Below are 16,025 nucleotides of genomic sequence, written 5' to 3'. Positions count from 1 at the left end.
TCAAATGTTTCAGCGCAAAGCTGGATTGTCTCTGTGCTGGCTGCAGAGAAGCGAAAAGGCAGCACGGCACCAGTTGGCAGTGGCAGATTAAGTGTACCATGGGCACTGGGCTGTTGACAAAACTCGGGCCCCCTCCTTCCCCCTCACATGCAATTCAACCCCCCCCAACACGCTGACACTGTACCCGTCAGTGCCACTGACCTGACGGATACAGGTTTTAGCACTAGATACAGCTGCTCTGTATTCAGGATATAAAGCAGCTGTATCTCAAAAAGTAAAAATAATTTTTAATAAGTATTTAAAAAGGTTGCACTAATCACCATACACTATTTTATTATTTTTTTAAAAACTTTTTCAAAGGTTTATATAGCCTTTAACACATCAAATAAAAACAAATTGTAACACCTCTTATTAAAGGGTAAGTAAATGTTCAACAAACTTCTGACATGTCATAGTGACATGTCAGAACTTTTGATGGGTGGGGGTCCGGGTGCTGAGACCCCCACCAAGTGCTAAAACTAAGAGGCAGAAGAGCTCTTTCATTCGGTTTTATGGGACTTACGGAAACCGCGTAGTTCAGCAAGCTACGCGGTTTTCGTAACTCCCGACCATGTAATCAGGATGTGGCCAGGAGGCAGCAAGAGCAAAAACAGGTGGATATGTCATACATTTCCCTTATGCGAAAACTGAGGGCTGTATGGGTGGATTATATTGCAAGTGGAGGTGAGGTTGTCTCACTGACTTCTGGGGGCTCTATAGGGAGGTCTGAGTGTCTGATTCTGACATCTCTGTGGGGGGAATAGCCCGCCATAGAGCCCGCCGCTCAGACCTCCCTATAGAGCCCGCAGAAGTTAGTCGCTCAGACCCCCTTATAGAGCCCCCAGCAGTCAGACAATTTGACTTTCCCTTGCAATATATTAGTAACTAGTGAGGGCTCTATGGGGAGGGGGGGATTATGCTGAATGGGGGTTCTAACCATCTAAGTGACTCTAGAGGACTCTATGAAGGGGGGAGTAATCCCCCCATCCCCCATAGAACCCTCACTATTTCAGTATTTATTATACAGCAGGGGGGGGGGGGGTTGAGCGTGTAACTGACTGCTGAATGTCTATGGGGGGATATTATTATCCCCCCATAGAGTCCTCTGCAGTGTTAGATGGAAATCTCCCCCCCCCCCCCGTTGTATAATAAATACTGAAATACTGAGGACTCTATGGGGGTTGGGGGGATTACTCCCCCCTTCATAGAGTCCTCTGCAGTGAGTTAGATGTCAACTCCCCCTGCTGTATAATTAATCCCCCCTTAGCGTCTGCCGATTGTTGCTTGGGGCAGGAGGCGAACAGCAGACTTACCTTCTTCCTCACTGCTCGACCACCGCCCTTCTCTTCTGTTCCTCACTGGCATTACATGCAGCGTCAAAGAGGGGTGTGTTCTACCGCCTAGCAGATGCACGTCTGCTAATCCTATCCAGCCCCTGCTATTACTATCCCTCCTCCCCATCAGCACTGCGCTGGCAGCTCAATTCCATTCCAGTACGCCCCTCCCTTCCCTCCCTCTCTCAGCAGCAGCGACTAGCGGCGCTAGCACTGAGTCTCAAGTGATTTTTTAAAATGATGTGCGGTTCGGGCGACCATGGGCTCCTGGGATCATTGGGCCCCGGGCGGTCGCCCAAACCGCCCATATGATATTCCGCCACTGCCAGTTGGTAATTCTCATACTCCATCTCATCCTACGTACATTAATTATTGCGATTTTTCTAAAATTTAATACATTTAGGTATAGAACCTTCGTAACTAGCTCATTTGTGTTCAGCCAAGAATATCTAGAACAGACACATGATATTTGTATTTTGTGTAGCTAATAACAGCAAGTGCATTTTTTACTTGGGACAGGAGATGCCTCATTTTAAGTAATGTTATTATTTGTAGTTTACATGCTTTTCATCGGCTGATCGAAGCCCTTTTACACTGGCCAATTGTCGGGCAAACGAGCCTTCACAGAACACTCGTTCACGATAATTGCCCTGTGTAAACAGGGCAACGATCAGCCGATAAACGAGTAAACGCTTGTTTATCAGCTAATTGTACTGTTTTAAATGCCGAAAATATTATCATTGTCGGCAGCACATCCCTGTATAAACAGGGAGACGTGCTGCTGACATAATAGAAATGTATGGGGATGAACGATCAGAGTAATGAGTGCTCATCCCCATATTAGCTCCTTGTGAAAGAAGAAAGAGAGGGTCGATCAACGATCTGTCTCGTTGAACGTCGCTCGTTTTTACAGCCCACGTCGGGCCATGTAATATCACTTTTATAGAATTCACAATTCTGAAGTCTTCAGACAAACATTCCCTGCTGGTTCAATGTCTGCACAGAGCTTGCTTTAATTTCGGGAAGTGTACTCTTTATCACAAATACGCTTCAGTAATTTGATGAAGAAAAAAGTATCAACCCACTTTATTATTGGAGCTCAGATAAGCGGTTGGAGATTTGTCTGTCAACAATCTTGTTGAGTGATTCTAATCATAACCAGCAGAATTGTCAATGCAGATCTTGACTACACATAATACCGACTGTAACTTATGATCAGCACAAAAGGGTACAATACAATGTATATACAAAGTTATGTATACAAGTTGTAAAATTATGTTTGAAGGTGAACATGTACTTCATCACTAGAGGGCACAAATCTTCCCAGATATTCAACAAAAGTAGCAAAAAATTTATTAGAGATGAAAACATGATGATCACTTTTTCTGGACCAACTACATTTTTAAAGCTCAAGCTTAGGGCTCATACCCATCGCAGAGTGTCTGTACGGCCATGCATGGAGCCTGTATGAATCCTTAGTTCATAGCTGTACAGCCTCCATGTGTACATAGATTATTTTTTCCCTAGAAGCAATGCTTACTTTTAACTCCGTACATACAAAATCTAGTTGAACATGCTACAATTTTTGGTTTCCAAATTAAATTGAAGACATACGGAGGTACACTAGAAAACTCATGCACCGTGTGAACATACTTGTGTTGCATGCATTGTTCAACTCATTGCTTACCTTTGGACCTAACTGTTGTGCATTAGTGGGCATCTGCAGTTAAAATGCCCTATAGGGCAAGGTCAGATATTTTAAGCCGATCATAGAAAAATTGCATTTTTATGTGATCCTACCAGCATTCTTTTATTTTTCATTATTTGTAGTTAAGAGGAATGCATTGAAAGATATTATGAACAAAGTAAAAGATTTTACATGTGTTGCAAATATCATAAATGTATATTGTGGAAAGTCTATTTTCATGTCCAATTACTGATTAAATGGATCAATATTAATGTTTAGTAAAAGCTTAATAAATGGGAAACAAGTACTATCCAGCTATATTCACTTGTAGGAGATTTGGTGCAGAAATTTGTGTTACTGTCCCATTTATCTGAATGGGGTTTACAAAAATCCATGCACATACCACCCCACTCATATGTAAGAAACTGATTTTCAGTTGCAGACATTTCTGCAACAAATCTGCTGCATGTAAATACGCCCTACATGTTCTGACCGATAGGATACATTTTCATTAGTAGGAACCATAACTTTTTATATCACAGACATAACATTTATGGTTAACAATCTTCATTTGAGGTCGAATTGAGACCGATTATGGTTATGACTATGGCGACCTTTAAGCTTTTAAACCTTATCATGTTGAAATAACAACAGATTATTTATATGCATACCACAAGGGGGGAAAAAAGTGCCTTCTTATCAATCTACTGTTTAACAATATTCGGAAAAACATTGACACGAGATTTAAAAAGACTTGAGTCACGATTTGCCTGTAGAAGAAATTGTTTTGTTAACTGATTAATGGCCCGTTTACACTGGACAATTTTTCGATTTGTTCATTTCCGTGTGACCGTAATGATAATTGACCAGTGTGAAAGACGGAGAACAAGAACGTAATGTGATAAAACTATTATTTATCATTAGTCTTCATCAATCGCACCACCTTAGAAATCGAATTTCCTCCGTGACTGCAAGAATAAAAATGATGAAAATGTCCATCGTATACTCTTTCATGATTTTTCAACCCACTGACTAGATTGAAAAGTAGTTGTGTTTAAAGGGACCTTAACTCATTCATTGGTTATGCTATGTAAGTCTTGATAAGTTTCTCCTGCAATGAATGAATTAAATTTAGGTACTCTTTGGATTGTGATTGTCAACCTATACGTTATAAAAGTGCTGCCTTCATTCTTTTTATATTTTGAAGAAATATATTGTATTTTACAATAAATGTTTCAGTGGTTGAAAATCTCTCATATTGCACTCCTGATTCTTTGTTACTCCTTAGACGTTCCTTAGTTACTCCTCAGCTTACACTCCAGCATCTATGTCTGAGAGGTTCAGCTTCTAAAGGCTTAATATCAGATACGTACAATTGCTATTAATTTCTTCTACCAAATCTTTGCGTTAACATGGTTGTATGCTTAAATGGGAGCAATACCTTGGCAGAGAACTATTCCCCTCTGTGTGGCAAATTATATTGCAGAACGAGGCAAAATCTTCCCTTTGTTCCCTTTACAAAAAGAACCAATACAAAATATTAATGCACTTGTACCACACCCCAGCACCCCTTCATAAATGTAATCCTCTGATCCTGCACTTTTGCTGGAAATGTCTTAAACCTCCTGGGACCTATTTCCACATTTTCTAGGACTGTGAACTAATAACTCCTTACTGGTCTATGGTCCAATCCCTTACCTTAAATATTCAAGACTTTACTATCTCTTTAGACTCCTTGCATTTTTTAATGAATGTCCTACCCAAATACGTTAACAAAAATTGTTGCTACACCATATTTTCACTGCAACAAAATGCCTTATTGCACTTTACTGGAAGCAAATTTGGCCCCCATCGTTTCAGGACCTAGTCCATAGGATTAAAGAGGTTTGTAATATGGAATATGTAACTGCCAATCTTAAAAAACACACTGGATTGCTTCGACCTCATTTGTACTCCCTGGGACAACGACTGTTGGCAAGATATCGGCCCACCAGTGCTCTTTTCTCCTCTATCCCCTCTTCCCGTATTTTACCTCTCTTTCTCTCTCTTACTCCTTGATTTGTTCATCTATTATTCCTGTTGATTTTCTTTGGTTTAAATGTTTTAGTGCTAAAACTTCTCTTTACAGGCCTGCTTTACTAAGGGAATACCACCATTCACAATCTTTTGACTTGCGGTGACTAAAGATAATCGCTACCGCTGAGATATTTTTAATCGGAAGAACACTTCCAAAACAGAGTCAGTAATACAAATCTAGGAATGTGAGGTGATGGGTAGGTAATAGTCTTGTAATATTTAAAATGTCACTTTTATTACATACACTTAAAATACATTCTTATGCTGCCATTTAAAATGTATATATCACCGTCAGGATAGGTGTATTCCTTCTGCCCACTGAACATGAGGGTCCATAAAGTTTATGGCCTCATAGAGTATATTAAAGTGTTGTTTGAATTTATGATTCTCCTCTATGTCTCCGTATGTTACTGGTTATTGGGCCGATCAATTCCTCTCTCTTCCCTAGGCTAAAGGGAATGTAGCTTTGTTCACATCTATGAGGTGTTTTGCACAGTGTGTTACCATATCTAGTTGCCACAATGCCATCTTGTATTCACTTGCGGTGTCTATTGTGAAATGTCGCACATCCAAAAGACATGTCTGCAGGAGAGTAGTTAGCTGGTCGCATTCCCGTCACCTCATTGCATGTGTACAGAACACCACCGCAATGACTGTCCTTATCCTACTACATCTTACTATGACCCCTTCTGAACCTTAAATGAGAATGGACATTTGCTTTGCCACAAATTCTGTTCAATGGACTATACTCCCTTTCTAAAACTTTCATTTGTAGCTGTCGAATCCCTAGCACCGTTATGTTACCTCGTTTCTTTAATGAAGAGAATTGTAAATACATTTTTTAAAAAAGTACCTCTAATAATATTCTCAGCCACATCTCCCTCCAGACTTTTAAAAGTGTCAGTAGGAGACACGATCCGGAGAGGCTAGGTAACTGTACGACACAGAATTTCTCTCCTGCAAAGCTTCTGCCCCCCGAAACAGGCATAAAATTAATAGATTTTCTAAGAAGATGTAAGATGTATCAATGAAATAAGTGCAACAGTCGAAACGTTATCCTAAGAAATATAGTACATACTAAATACTGAGTATGACAACAACGAAAAACATACTGAATGGACCAATCAGCTTGTGTATCTTATGATCTCAACTTTATGAAGCCCACCTAGAGGAACCTGCACTATGTAGATTAACCATAAATTCAGGCCAGAACCAGCAAAAAAATAAATAAATAAATAAAAAAACAAAAAATTTACCTCCAAATAGAATACAGGCACACATAGCATATAACACAGTTAAACCATAAGCATGGAGCATGAGAGTAAAAAGCAAAGTCTCAGAATCCAGCAAAAGGAGTTATCTGAGTCCATTCAGTCTTGGTTACATCCACATCATTGGAGCCCAGGTTTGCAAATCTTTTTTTTTTATATTGTTCTGGACAAATTAGTAAAAAAAACAAGGATGGGCAAAATATTTTATAAACACATTTTGTTTTACTGCAATTTTGCTAATATTATCAACAGTGTCCATAGAACATAGTACCAAATAGCACCAATTGAATAGTACCACTTGTATCCCACCCTGTAATGTATACTACAGTAATCAGTGAATAGCTTAACTTTTACTGTCTTGTGGATATAGCCTTATAGCCTATATATAACTTATATATAATATATATATATTACAAATTTAATTAAATTTTTTCATATTTTTAGTGATTTGTCTGCTCATAATAACAATAAAAAACATGGAATTAAACTAATCTAGAAAATAAAAGCCTCATAAGTCTTGTAAAAAAAAAAAGTTAAAATAGTTGTAATATTCAAAGTGGCGAAACTTTAATGATATTATCGTTTAAAGAAGCACTCCACTTTATTTTTTTATTGCACCCTCCATTTGTACCTTGGTGTTTCAGTGGGGCGCTGTGTGCAAAAATACTTACCGATCCCCGCATCTTGTTGTTTTATTGGGTCCAGCGCCGCTCACGTGATTTTCATTCTGACCTGGTCTGGAATCGCTGCTTTTCAGAAAACTGGAAGTCAGGCTCTCAATGCATTCCTATGGAGCCTCGTTCTGGCTCCCATAGGAATGCATTGAGAGCCTGAGTTCCTGTTTATTCAAAAGCACAGTGACTCCAGACAAGTCAGAATGAAGATCACGTGAGCTGCGCTGGACCCGAAAAATACAAGATGTAGGGATAGGTAAGTATTTCTGCACACAGCACCCCACTGAAACACCAAGGTACAAATGGGGGGGGTGCAATAAAAAAATAAAGTGGAGTGCTGCTTTAAAGAAATGCATATCAGAAATGGAAAATTTGACTTCGACACAGGGGCATCAATGACCCTTGGTCATGAAAGGGTTAACTGATGGAGTAGGCCCACCGGATTTCTTCAAAAAAGTAGCAACAGCTAAGTTTGTAATTTGTCACAACTCATTGTGTCAAACTAATGATGACAATTCAGCTCCATCTGTAGTTCTAGAATTGTCTCATTTTGAGGAGTCAAATGCTAAATGCAAGTTTGTTGGAAATTTCCAAATATTAAGACACAAAGATGTAGACAGAAACAAAGAAAGTTGGACAATAGACTTTATTACATACAACATATTTTGAACAAGAACAAAACATTTCCAAGGGTGATGTGATCCTTTCTTTTGCCTGGGCAGCTAGACGTGCCAGTTGAGAAGAAACCATTTAACAAAGTTGCAATTTTTCTACCAAACATTTGACGGCTGGATGATGCATAGAAGCAGGTCGTTTTATTGTAAAGGAACATACAGTAAATTAATTCAAATCTATAAAACTTAAAGATTTGGCAGTTTAAAACAGGAATATTTAAGTGGGAATCAAGTAAAAAAAATTAAATAACGATACAATGCCGGCATACCAATATACAGTATGTCATACATTTAGTAGCACATAAACTGAAGTCCTCTACAACATTGAATCCCAGTGTATAGAAATGCATAGGAAAAGTAGATTATGCATAAAATGGAAGGTTCCCCTTTAACCTTTTTTTGACGTCATTGACTCAGAAATCTTTGGTTCTAGGAGTCTGTAGTTGGAATTTCGCATTCACTGCAATGTGGATGAGACTTTGACTACAGGCTCGGAGATCCAAAGATCTCAGTCTCATAAAACAAAAGGGCAATTCTAGAGATTTGTGAGGTTTACAGGACACATACCCATACCATTGAAGATGTTGAGAGAAGAACCTCCGATGCAGAATACTGTATCTTAATTTATTTCTATTTTTTTTTTTGTAATTGTCTCATTTATTTTTAAGATAAACTTTTATAAAAGTCGGCTTAGACAGGTTTGTCTCGTAAATAGGCTTAATGGGGTACATGCTCTCCTGACCTATTTAAAATGCTTGCTTAGATTTTTACTGAATTTGTGTGTCAGAATCGACTTGCCTGACACTTCTTGGTTAAGGGGTATGACATGCTGGAAACCTTGCAGACATTTAGAAGAAAAATATTTTGTACAGTTATGACCAGTCATTCATTGTAGAAGGGTCGGTAGGAGAGCACTTTTGAACCTGAGATTTCCCAGGAAGACCAACATAAATGACTTTATCAGAATGTAGCCCTTTTGACCACAGAGGCCCTTTTGACCACAGATATTATTCCCAGGGTCTGTCATTTATAAATGCTGACATATGGCATTATATTTAGTGGACAGCCACTGTGGCCACTGTGGCATAAAGGTTGACAGGGCTCAATTAATAGCTAAACTTTTGGAGCTATGAATTGGGTTGGGAATATAACTGCTGTCAATACTTGGCTATTTCATTGCATTTCACAGTCTCTAAAATTGGACAGAAATCATAGTGGGCTCCTACATTGGCTTTCAGTAGACACTAGATCAGCTCCAATGCTCAAACAATAACTTACACTGGCATTGGGATCCATTGGCCTCATGTCGTCTGCCACCTTAGGGCATTGTGCTGCAGTCCTTAACGTCACAGTGTCGTTCTTGACATGGTGACTCGGTTTTAGTACCATAGATGTAATAATCATTAACAATAGTGGTTTTATGTCTGGAGTGTTAAAAAAATCTTTAGGTTTATAGGTACTTTTACAATTCAGGGCACCATGAGATAAATGAGAGACAATTGCTAAATTGAAATTTATTTATGGGGTGTTTAAGGTGATGACCTACATCCTAGAGAAAGGTCTAACACATTCTTTCTGGTACAATCGGGACATTGACTTAAAAGTAAAATTAGGTTGGCTTTTTAAAAATGATCATTTATTTTTGTTGTACTGAAGGTAAGGGGTTAACATTTTCTAGGTGAAAAAAAATTCATACAGATGCGAAATGGGATTAAGAGGATAAAACTAGATAAACGATGCCAGAATTATTAATATGAAAAAGAAGACAAAATGTTTGGAAATCAGGGGAAATACAGCATTATATGGTGTCCATAATAGAGTATATGGACAGGGGTTCATGAGACAACCCCTTTAAAAAAAATAAAGTGTTAATGCTGTGTAAAAGACAGAATACTGAATAAAACAATGTTGCTCTCCAACAAGAGTAACAAAAAAATATATATATAATATGAAAAATCTGATAGTGTGGACATTAAAAGGGAATTCACCCTAAAAAAAATTGTTTAAAAAATATCACTAGTAGAAATCCTCTACGAGTCAAGTTGTTAAAAGCTCTATTCAGCCGTTTAGATATATCATGGTTTCTAGGAAAGCTGGGTGTCATTAAAACTGCAAATGCAACTCCCACAAGTGAAGTTCGTGACATTTCCAAGAGTCCTAAATCTTAAATCTGCTTAGATACGCAGTGATACAGATGCGTAGCTAGGGTTTCAGCACAGGGTATCAAAAAACATCCAAGGCCTGAGTGGACCACCAACCCAGGTATCACAGGTTTACAACTGCAGAGGCGCATCCTAGCTGTTAGAACGGGTCAGATGTATAAAATGATTGACACCAGCAAGTGATGGTGCAGACAAAGATCCTGTGCCCGCACCATCACGTTATGGTCTGGTGGTTTGCAGGAACATGTCCTATTTTTTTGCTCTTCAGGGATCCCTCCATAGACTCTAGTCTATAGATGATGTGCGATAACGCGTCCCGCAGGGGTGCAGCGCAGATGCCCCTCGGACGTGAAAAACTGCAGTTTTATCACATCCGAGGTTTGCTATGCTCGTGTGAATGTTGCTGAAGGGGAAATTCTCTAAAATGCTATAGAGAAAGTGGTATTCCAACTCCTATTCTTACCGATAATATTATTTTTCAGGATATAAAAGTAAAATTGTGGAAAATAAATATCTAAATATATTTTACTGTCTATGAGACTTTTAATTGCATTCTGATCATTTTGAAAATCTTCATTTTATTTGTAGAGTGCTAACACATTCCTTAGAGCTGGACAGATACTTTACTTACATCAGTCCCTGCCCCAAAAGAGCTTACAATCTAATTTCCCTAGGACAAGCACAAAAACCATATAAACAAACAAAAACACTGAGACACATTGAGAGAAATTACATGGGACAACCTGTATGTATGTATTTATTCATTACTGCGGCACGGACTTGTCGTGGGCACGTTCAGCTGTAAAGCAAATGTCTGAACTGCTGTTCACAGCTCGGGCAAGATGGCTGCCCCCATAATCATGTACAGAAAATAGAATACAAAAGTATACAATAACAAAATAAAAACAGACTTGAGTAGAAAGAATATGTTTCAGTATCTTTTTTTAATTAGAATAAAAATATATGTGATACATTCCGTTTAAATCATATGGAAACATGTTGGTGTAAAAACATGACCACCAATAGACTTGGGGTTTCTGTGGTAATCCTATGCCAACGTATACAGGTTACAATGGAGCCAAAAAGAAACACTTGGTCCAAGGTGTGGAATGATCTATACTTGTTGGCTAGATTACGGTGTGTTGACAGCCTGAACATGTAACGGCTCTGTCCGCTCCTGCCATATTCTGTTCTTTTCACAATCACAAAAAATATCATATAAAACAAGAAGCCTAGCTGTGTCACCTGCACATGGATATTTAAGAAAACTAGTGCACTAAGTCTCTTAGGCCCCATGCACACGACCATAGATTTCATCCGTAATTACGGACCCATTCATTTCTATGGGCTACTGACACCTTTCTGTATTTTTACGGATGGGTGTCCGTGCCGTAGAAATGAAAGAACAGGCCTTTTTTTTTGTTCGTAATTACGGCACGGACTCCCCATAGAAGCCTATGGGCGCTTCCGTAATTGCGGACGGCTACGAATGTGCACCCGTAGCCTTACTTATTTACGGAAGTGTTGCCAGGCAACGTCAGGTTTTCAAATGTTGCATATCCTTTGTGGTTTTCTTCTTTTTGCGGATCCGTAAATACGGATGCATTTCAGACCATATTTACGGACACCGTTCCATTTATTCAGATAATTTACGGAGGACTATAAATGACTACAGATCTGTATTTACGGATGGATAAAATCTACAGTCGTGTGCATGGAGCCTTAGGCCCCATGCACATGAGCGTAGAATTCATCCGTAATTGCGGACTGTAATTACGGTCCGCAATTACGGACCAATTCACTTCTATCGACCACGGACACCTTCCCGTATATTTGCGGGAAGGTGTTTGGGTCGTAGAAAGCCTCCGCAGAACATTGGACATGTCCTATCTTTTTCTTTTTACGGACCATGCTCCCATACTTTGTATGAGAGGACGGGCTGAAAATGTGGCTAGCTGTCCGCGGCCACCCGTGCCCGTAATCGCGGACTGAGATTACGGTCACAGCCGTGTGCATGAGACCTTAGACCTCATGCACAAAACCGTAAGGATTTTTGCTGTCCGCAAATACGGATGCATATCCATAGCCGTAAGTGCCCATAGACTTCTATGGTATGGGCAAGTCAATTCCCACAACAGTGGACAAGAATAGGACATGGAGATCGTTTCTACGGCCCGGACACATATCCGTAATACATATCTGCGGCCCATAGAAATTGAATGGGTCTGCAAATTCATCTGCAACTTCCTGATCCATAATTACGGATGGGAACTCCGGTTGTGTGCATGGGGCCTAAAACTGCACTAGAAATAGACTAAAATGAATATATAGCTTTCCTCTGTGTTCCGGTTCCCATTAATGTCTGGCGCATATAGCAACTTTCCATGTTATGTCAATTTTACAAATACATCTGAGAAGATAAAGAAACTGTATTGATAGACTCTACGTTAAAGTTTTCTATGCATTGCCTCCATGTTAAAATGTTAATTTAAAATATCCCCACAGGGGACTTGGTTCACAGTGGATGTTTGAAGAATATTCTAAAATGCCACAATACAGCAATAAAAATAAAAAAAAAGACACTTACCTAGAAAATTTCTATAGAAACTATACGCAAAATATACTGTTGCTATATACACTCGTTTAAATAAATGAAATTGGAAAAAATAAACAATACAGAAAATTCTATTGAAACTGTAGATCCAAAACTGCAGGATTTAACAGTGAACACTGCAAAATGATTTTATAGCACCCTAAATACTAAAGAGTATTTGTAACGTTCTCAAATACATACGGACATCCTAGAGACAAACAGGACAGGCTCTGGAAATGCATCTCTTCCTGCACTTGGTTTCCCCTCCTCTAAGCTGGAGCATGGCGATTTATTGCACACGATATCTTGCAATTTTACATGTAATTTTCTACCATCTTTCTAAAGGTAAGAAAAATTAAATGGCATTGTTATTGTTATTTATTTTAAAACGCCAGGTCATTGCACGCATTTTGCGATATTTGCAAAGATTTTAATGTGACTTCCCTATAGTGATATACTAAACATCATATTGCACACATACAGCATTGTCTAGGGCATTTAGTCGCTGACCTTAAAAGGAGTATGCCATGTTTTCTGTTGCTTCAAACAACCTATGTCTAAAGTTTTAAGAGTCCAGCAGAAATAGATGGACATTACTTCTAAGTGTTTTTGCTAGCAGGCTAAGGCTGGCTATAGAAGTAAAAAGAGGTCTGCTGGCACTTATGATCAGTAAAACATCTACTATTTTCTGACCCCTCTATTAACAGTTCATTCCACATGCACAGTAGGGGTGCAAATTGTGACTTTTTCTTCGAGGAAAGGGAAAACCGATTGTAAAATCTCCTTGTGAACTTTAAAGTCACCAAAACTGGTGGATAGCTGGTCACACAAAGGCCAAAACATTGTGCAATGAATGACCAGCTTAGGCTTCGTTCACATCTGCATCAGAGCTCTGTTCATGGGTTCAGTCAGACCTTTCAGTCAGGGGAACCCATGAACGGAAACCAAACGGAAACCAAAGCTTCCCGTTTGCATTACCATTGATTTCAATGGTAACGCTTCCGTTGCTAATGGTTTCCATTTGTCTCTGTTCCATAAGGTTTCTGTTTTTTGGGGGCTGTAAATTATGAAAAAGTGCCCCAAAAGTTACGTTTTCAGCTGACGCATTGAATTATTCTCTAGATGGAACACTAAAACAAAATATTTGTAACAAAAATGATTTATGTTGTTCATTTCATTTCTATTTCCGTCTTCCAAATCCTTTACTTAACTACAATGAAATGTAACGAATAATGATCATCTTACCACAGTAAGTGCCCATGTGTAGTACAGTCCACTTAATACAAGACACATTTTAACATTCACCATATATGGCTTATTCAAAACACACTAGACAGTACACCATCGGCATCCGGTTAGAAAAATGTCATAACATGTCATTTAAGGTGCCTTTTAAAGGTTGCATCCCACATAGCAGGCTATAAAATACATTCACCATCATAGCAAAAGTCTATCAATTTGAATTTTCCCATTGGCTCTTATAGAAACTACTACATACCCTAAACAAGTAGTGCTCTGGGAAAATGTATAGCTACTAACAGTGCACATAGATCTAGAAAACAGGTTAGGATTGCTAACTATTTGTAAGTTACTTTTCCAACCTTGTTGACAATCATTTAAAATCCATTTGCACTTACATATAAATATAAGTTGTAAAACAAGTACATCCAAAATATAATCTGGAGTGTGGCACTGCCATCATATAGGCATTCTATGGTGTCTACCATGTTGGAAACCCTTGTTTCCTCCTCCATGCGCCACTTGGTTTCAGACAGACACCACTATGACTAAGGTTTCCATTGATGTTAATGGAACACTAATAAGGAAAGGACAATAATGCTACTTTTTGCAGTTTATCATGTGTCAAAAATATGTGAAAAAGCATGTTTGCAAAAAGCCACCATATTGCACCATCAGCTGTGAGAAACTTGGATGACTAAGGACAATGTCCCATATTAAGTAGCTAATACCCTGTAGTTTCGGCAAACAGTCTATTTCACCCAAGCGTCTGGGTACATAGTGGTTAACGTCCTTGCTACGAGGGACTGTCCCTTTAAAACAGCGGTATGGGACACAAAAATACACGTTACTGCAGTCAACTTTTTCGGCTGCAGTATAATGGCTAAAACACTGATAAAATGTAACACATTCATAATAGCAAATAAAAAGTACATAAAATAAATACAGCATTTATACCACTTCTGATAACGTGATCTAGATTGTCTTTAGCTATATACATAAAGTGATTAAGAACTACATTTCCCTTTTTAAGATATGTTTTCCAATTCTATGTTTGTTTTTTTGTTACAGATAAAAGGCGTCAAACTAGTTTAAAGAAGCAGGGGGATGTGTAGGACGCTTAGTCTGAACGATCTTTTGTTTTGGTTCCCTCATTTCATCCTCCTCTTCCTCGGTTTCACTTTCACACACGTGAACCACCACGCTAGGAGTTGACTCTGTGCCTGCATGCAGTTCATACTTCTCTCCTAAAGAAAAAACACATAAGAAGTTAAAGCAGTAAAAGTTAGAGATGCAGAAATCAGGGTCTAATAGTATGTACTCACTAAAATTTAAAGGGTCGTCTAAAATTACAGGAACTCTAATCCATAAGATTAAAGAACCTATACAAATACGCCTGTTAATACAGTAACCATTACAGTGTCAAGGAGAAAAAACCTGACAGGTTAAGTTTCAGAGGGTCTCTAACATACAGGATCCACCTGTAATCTATCATATCCAAGTTAGGAACTTAGATGAGATGGTTAACAGGTGGATCCTGTGTGTCAGAGATACAGGACCCGCCAACACTTTGTGATTTTCACATTTCAGGGCGTCTGTTTTTCTTCTACAAAAGGGGTAAGAAGATGAGCAGTTGCACATCTAATCACCCCCCTTCACATAATCCAACCATTTGTTGACTCGATCGGAAGTTTACTGGCATTTGGATCACATATATTCTTGATCTTTTCAGTTCTGGCATGTGTGAAGATACACTATATGGACAAAAGTATTGGTACACCTACAGGAGCTTTTAGGACATCCAATTCACAATTCATAAGCATTAATATGGAGTTGGTTTACCCCCTTTGCTGCTAAAACAGCTTCCACTCTCCTGGGAAGGATTTCTACAAGACTTTGCAGTATGTCTGTGGGAATTTTTTCCCATTTATACAGAAGAGCATTTGTGAGGTCAGACACAGATGTCCCAAAGGTATTCCCTTCACTGGAACTAAGGAGCCTAGGCCAATCTCTTAAAAACAACCCCATCGCATTATCCCTCCTCCATCAAATTTTACAGTTGGCACAATGCAGTCAGGTAGGTAACGTTCCCCTGACATTTGCCAAACTCAAACTCATCTATCAGACTGCCAGATAGAGAAGTGATTTGTCACTCCACAGAACGTGTTTCCACTGCTTCACAGTCTAGTGGCAGTGTGTTTTACACAGTGGGACAGAGCAGTGGGAGACGAGGGTGGGTTAGATGGCGCTCCGTACTGAGCGCCAGTCTAACCCGG

The 16,025-nt window shown here is 38.9% G+C and overlaps 1 protein-coding gene across 2 annotated transcripts in view; it reads right to left on the bottom strand.

The window, feature by feature from the left end:
• Positions 1-7,709: 7,709 nt before the first annotated feature.
• RCAN3 (RCAN family member 3) overlaps positions 7,710-16,025 on the bottom strand; it is a 33,709-nt gene continuing 25,393 nt past the window's right edge. For both annotated transcript variants that reach the window (XM_075853211.1, XM_075853212.1), the window contains exon 5: positions 7,710-14,996. In XM_075853211.1, the coding sequence (XP_075709326.1) occupies positions 14,836-14,996 (161 nt within the window). In that variant the 3' untranslated portion in view covers positions 7,710-14,835. The remainder of the gene's footprint in view (positions 14,997-16,025) is intronic.

This window comes from Rhinoderma darwinii, chromosome 2 (genome assembly GCF_050947455.1).
Source record: "Rhinoderma darwinii isolate aRhiDar2 chromosome 2, aRhiDar2.hap1, whole genome shotgun sequence".
NCBI lineage: Eukaryota > Metazoa > Chordata > Amphibia > Anura > Rhinodermatidae > Rhinoderma > Rhinoderma darwinii.
This window is presented reverse-complemented; position numbering and strand designations above follow the sequence as displayed.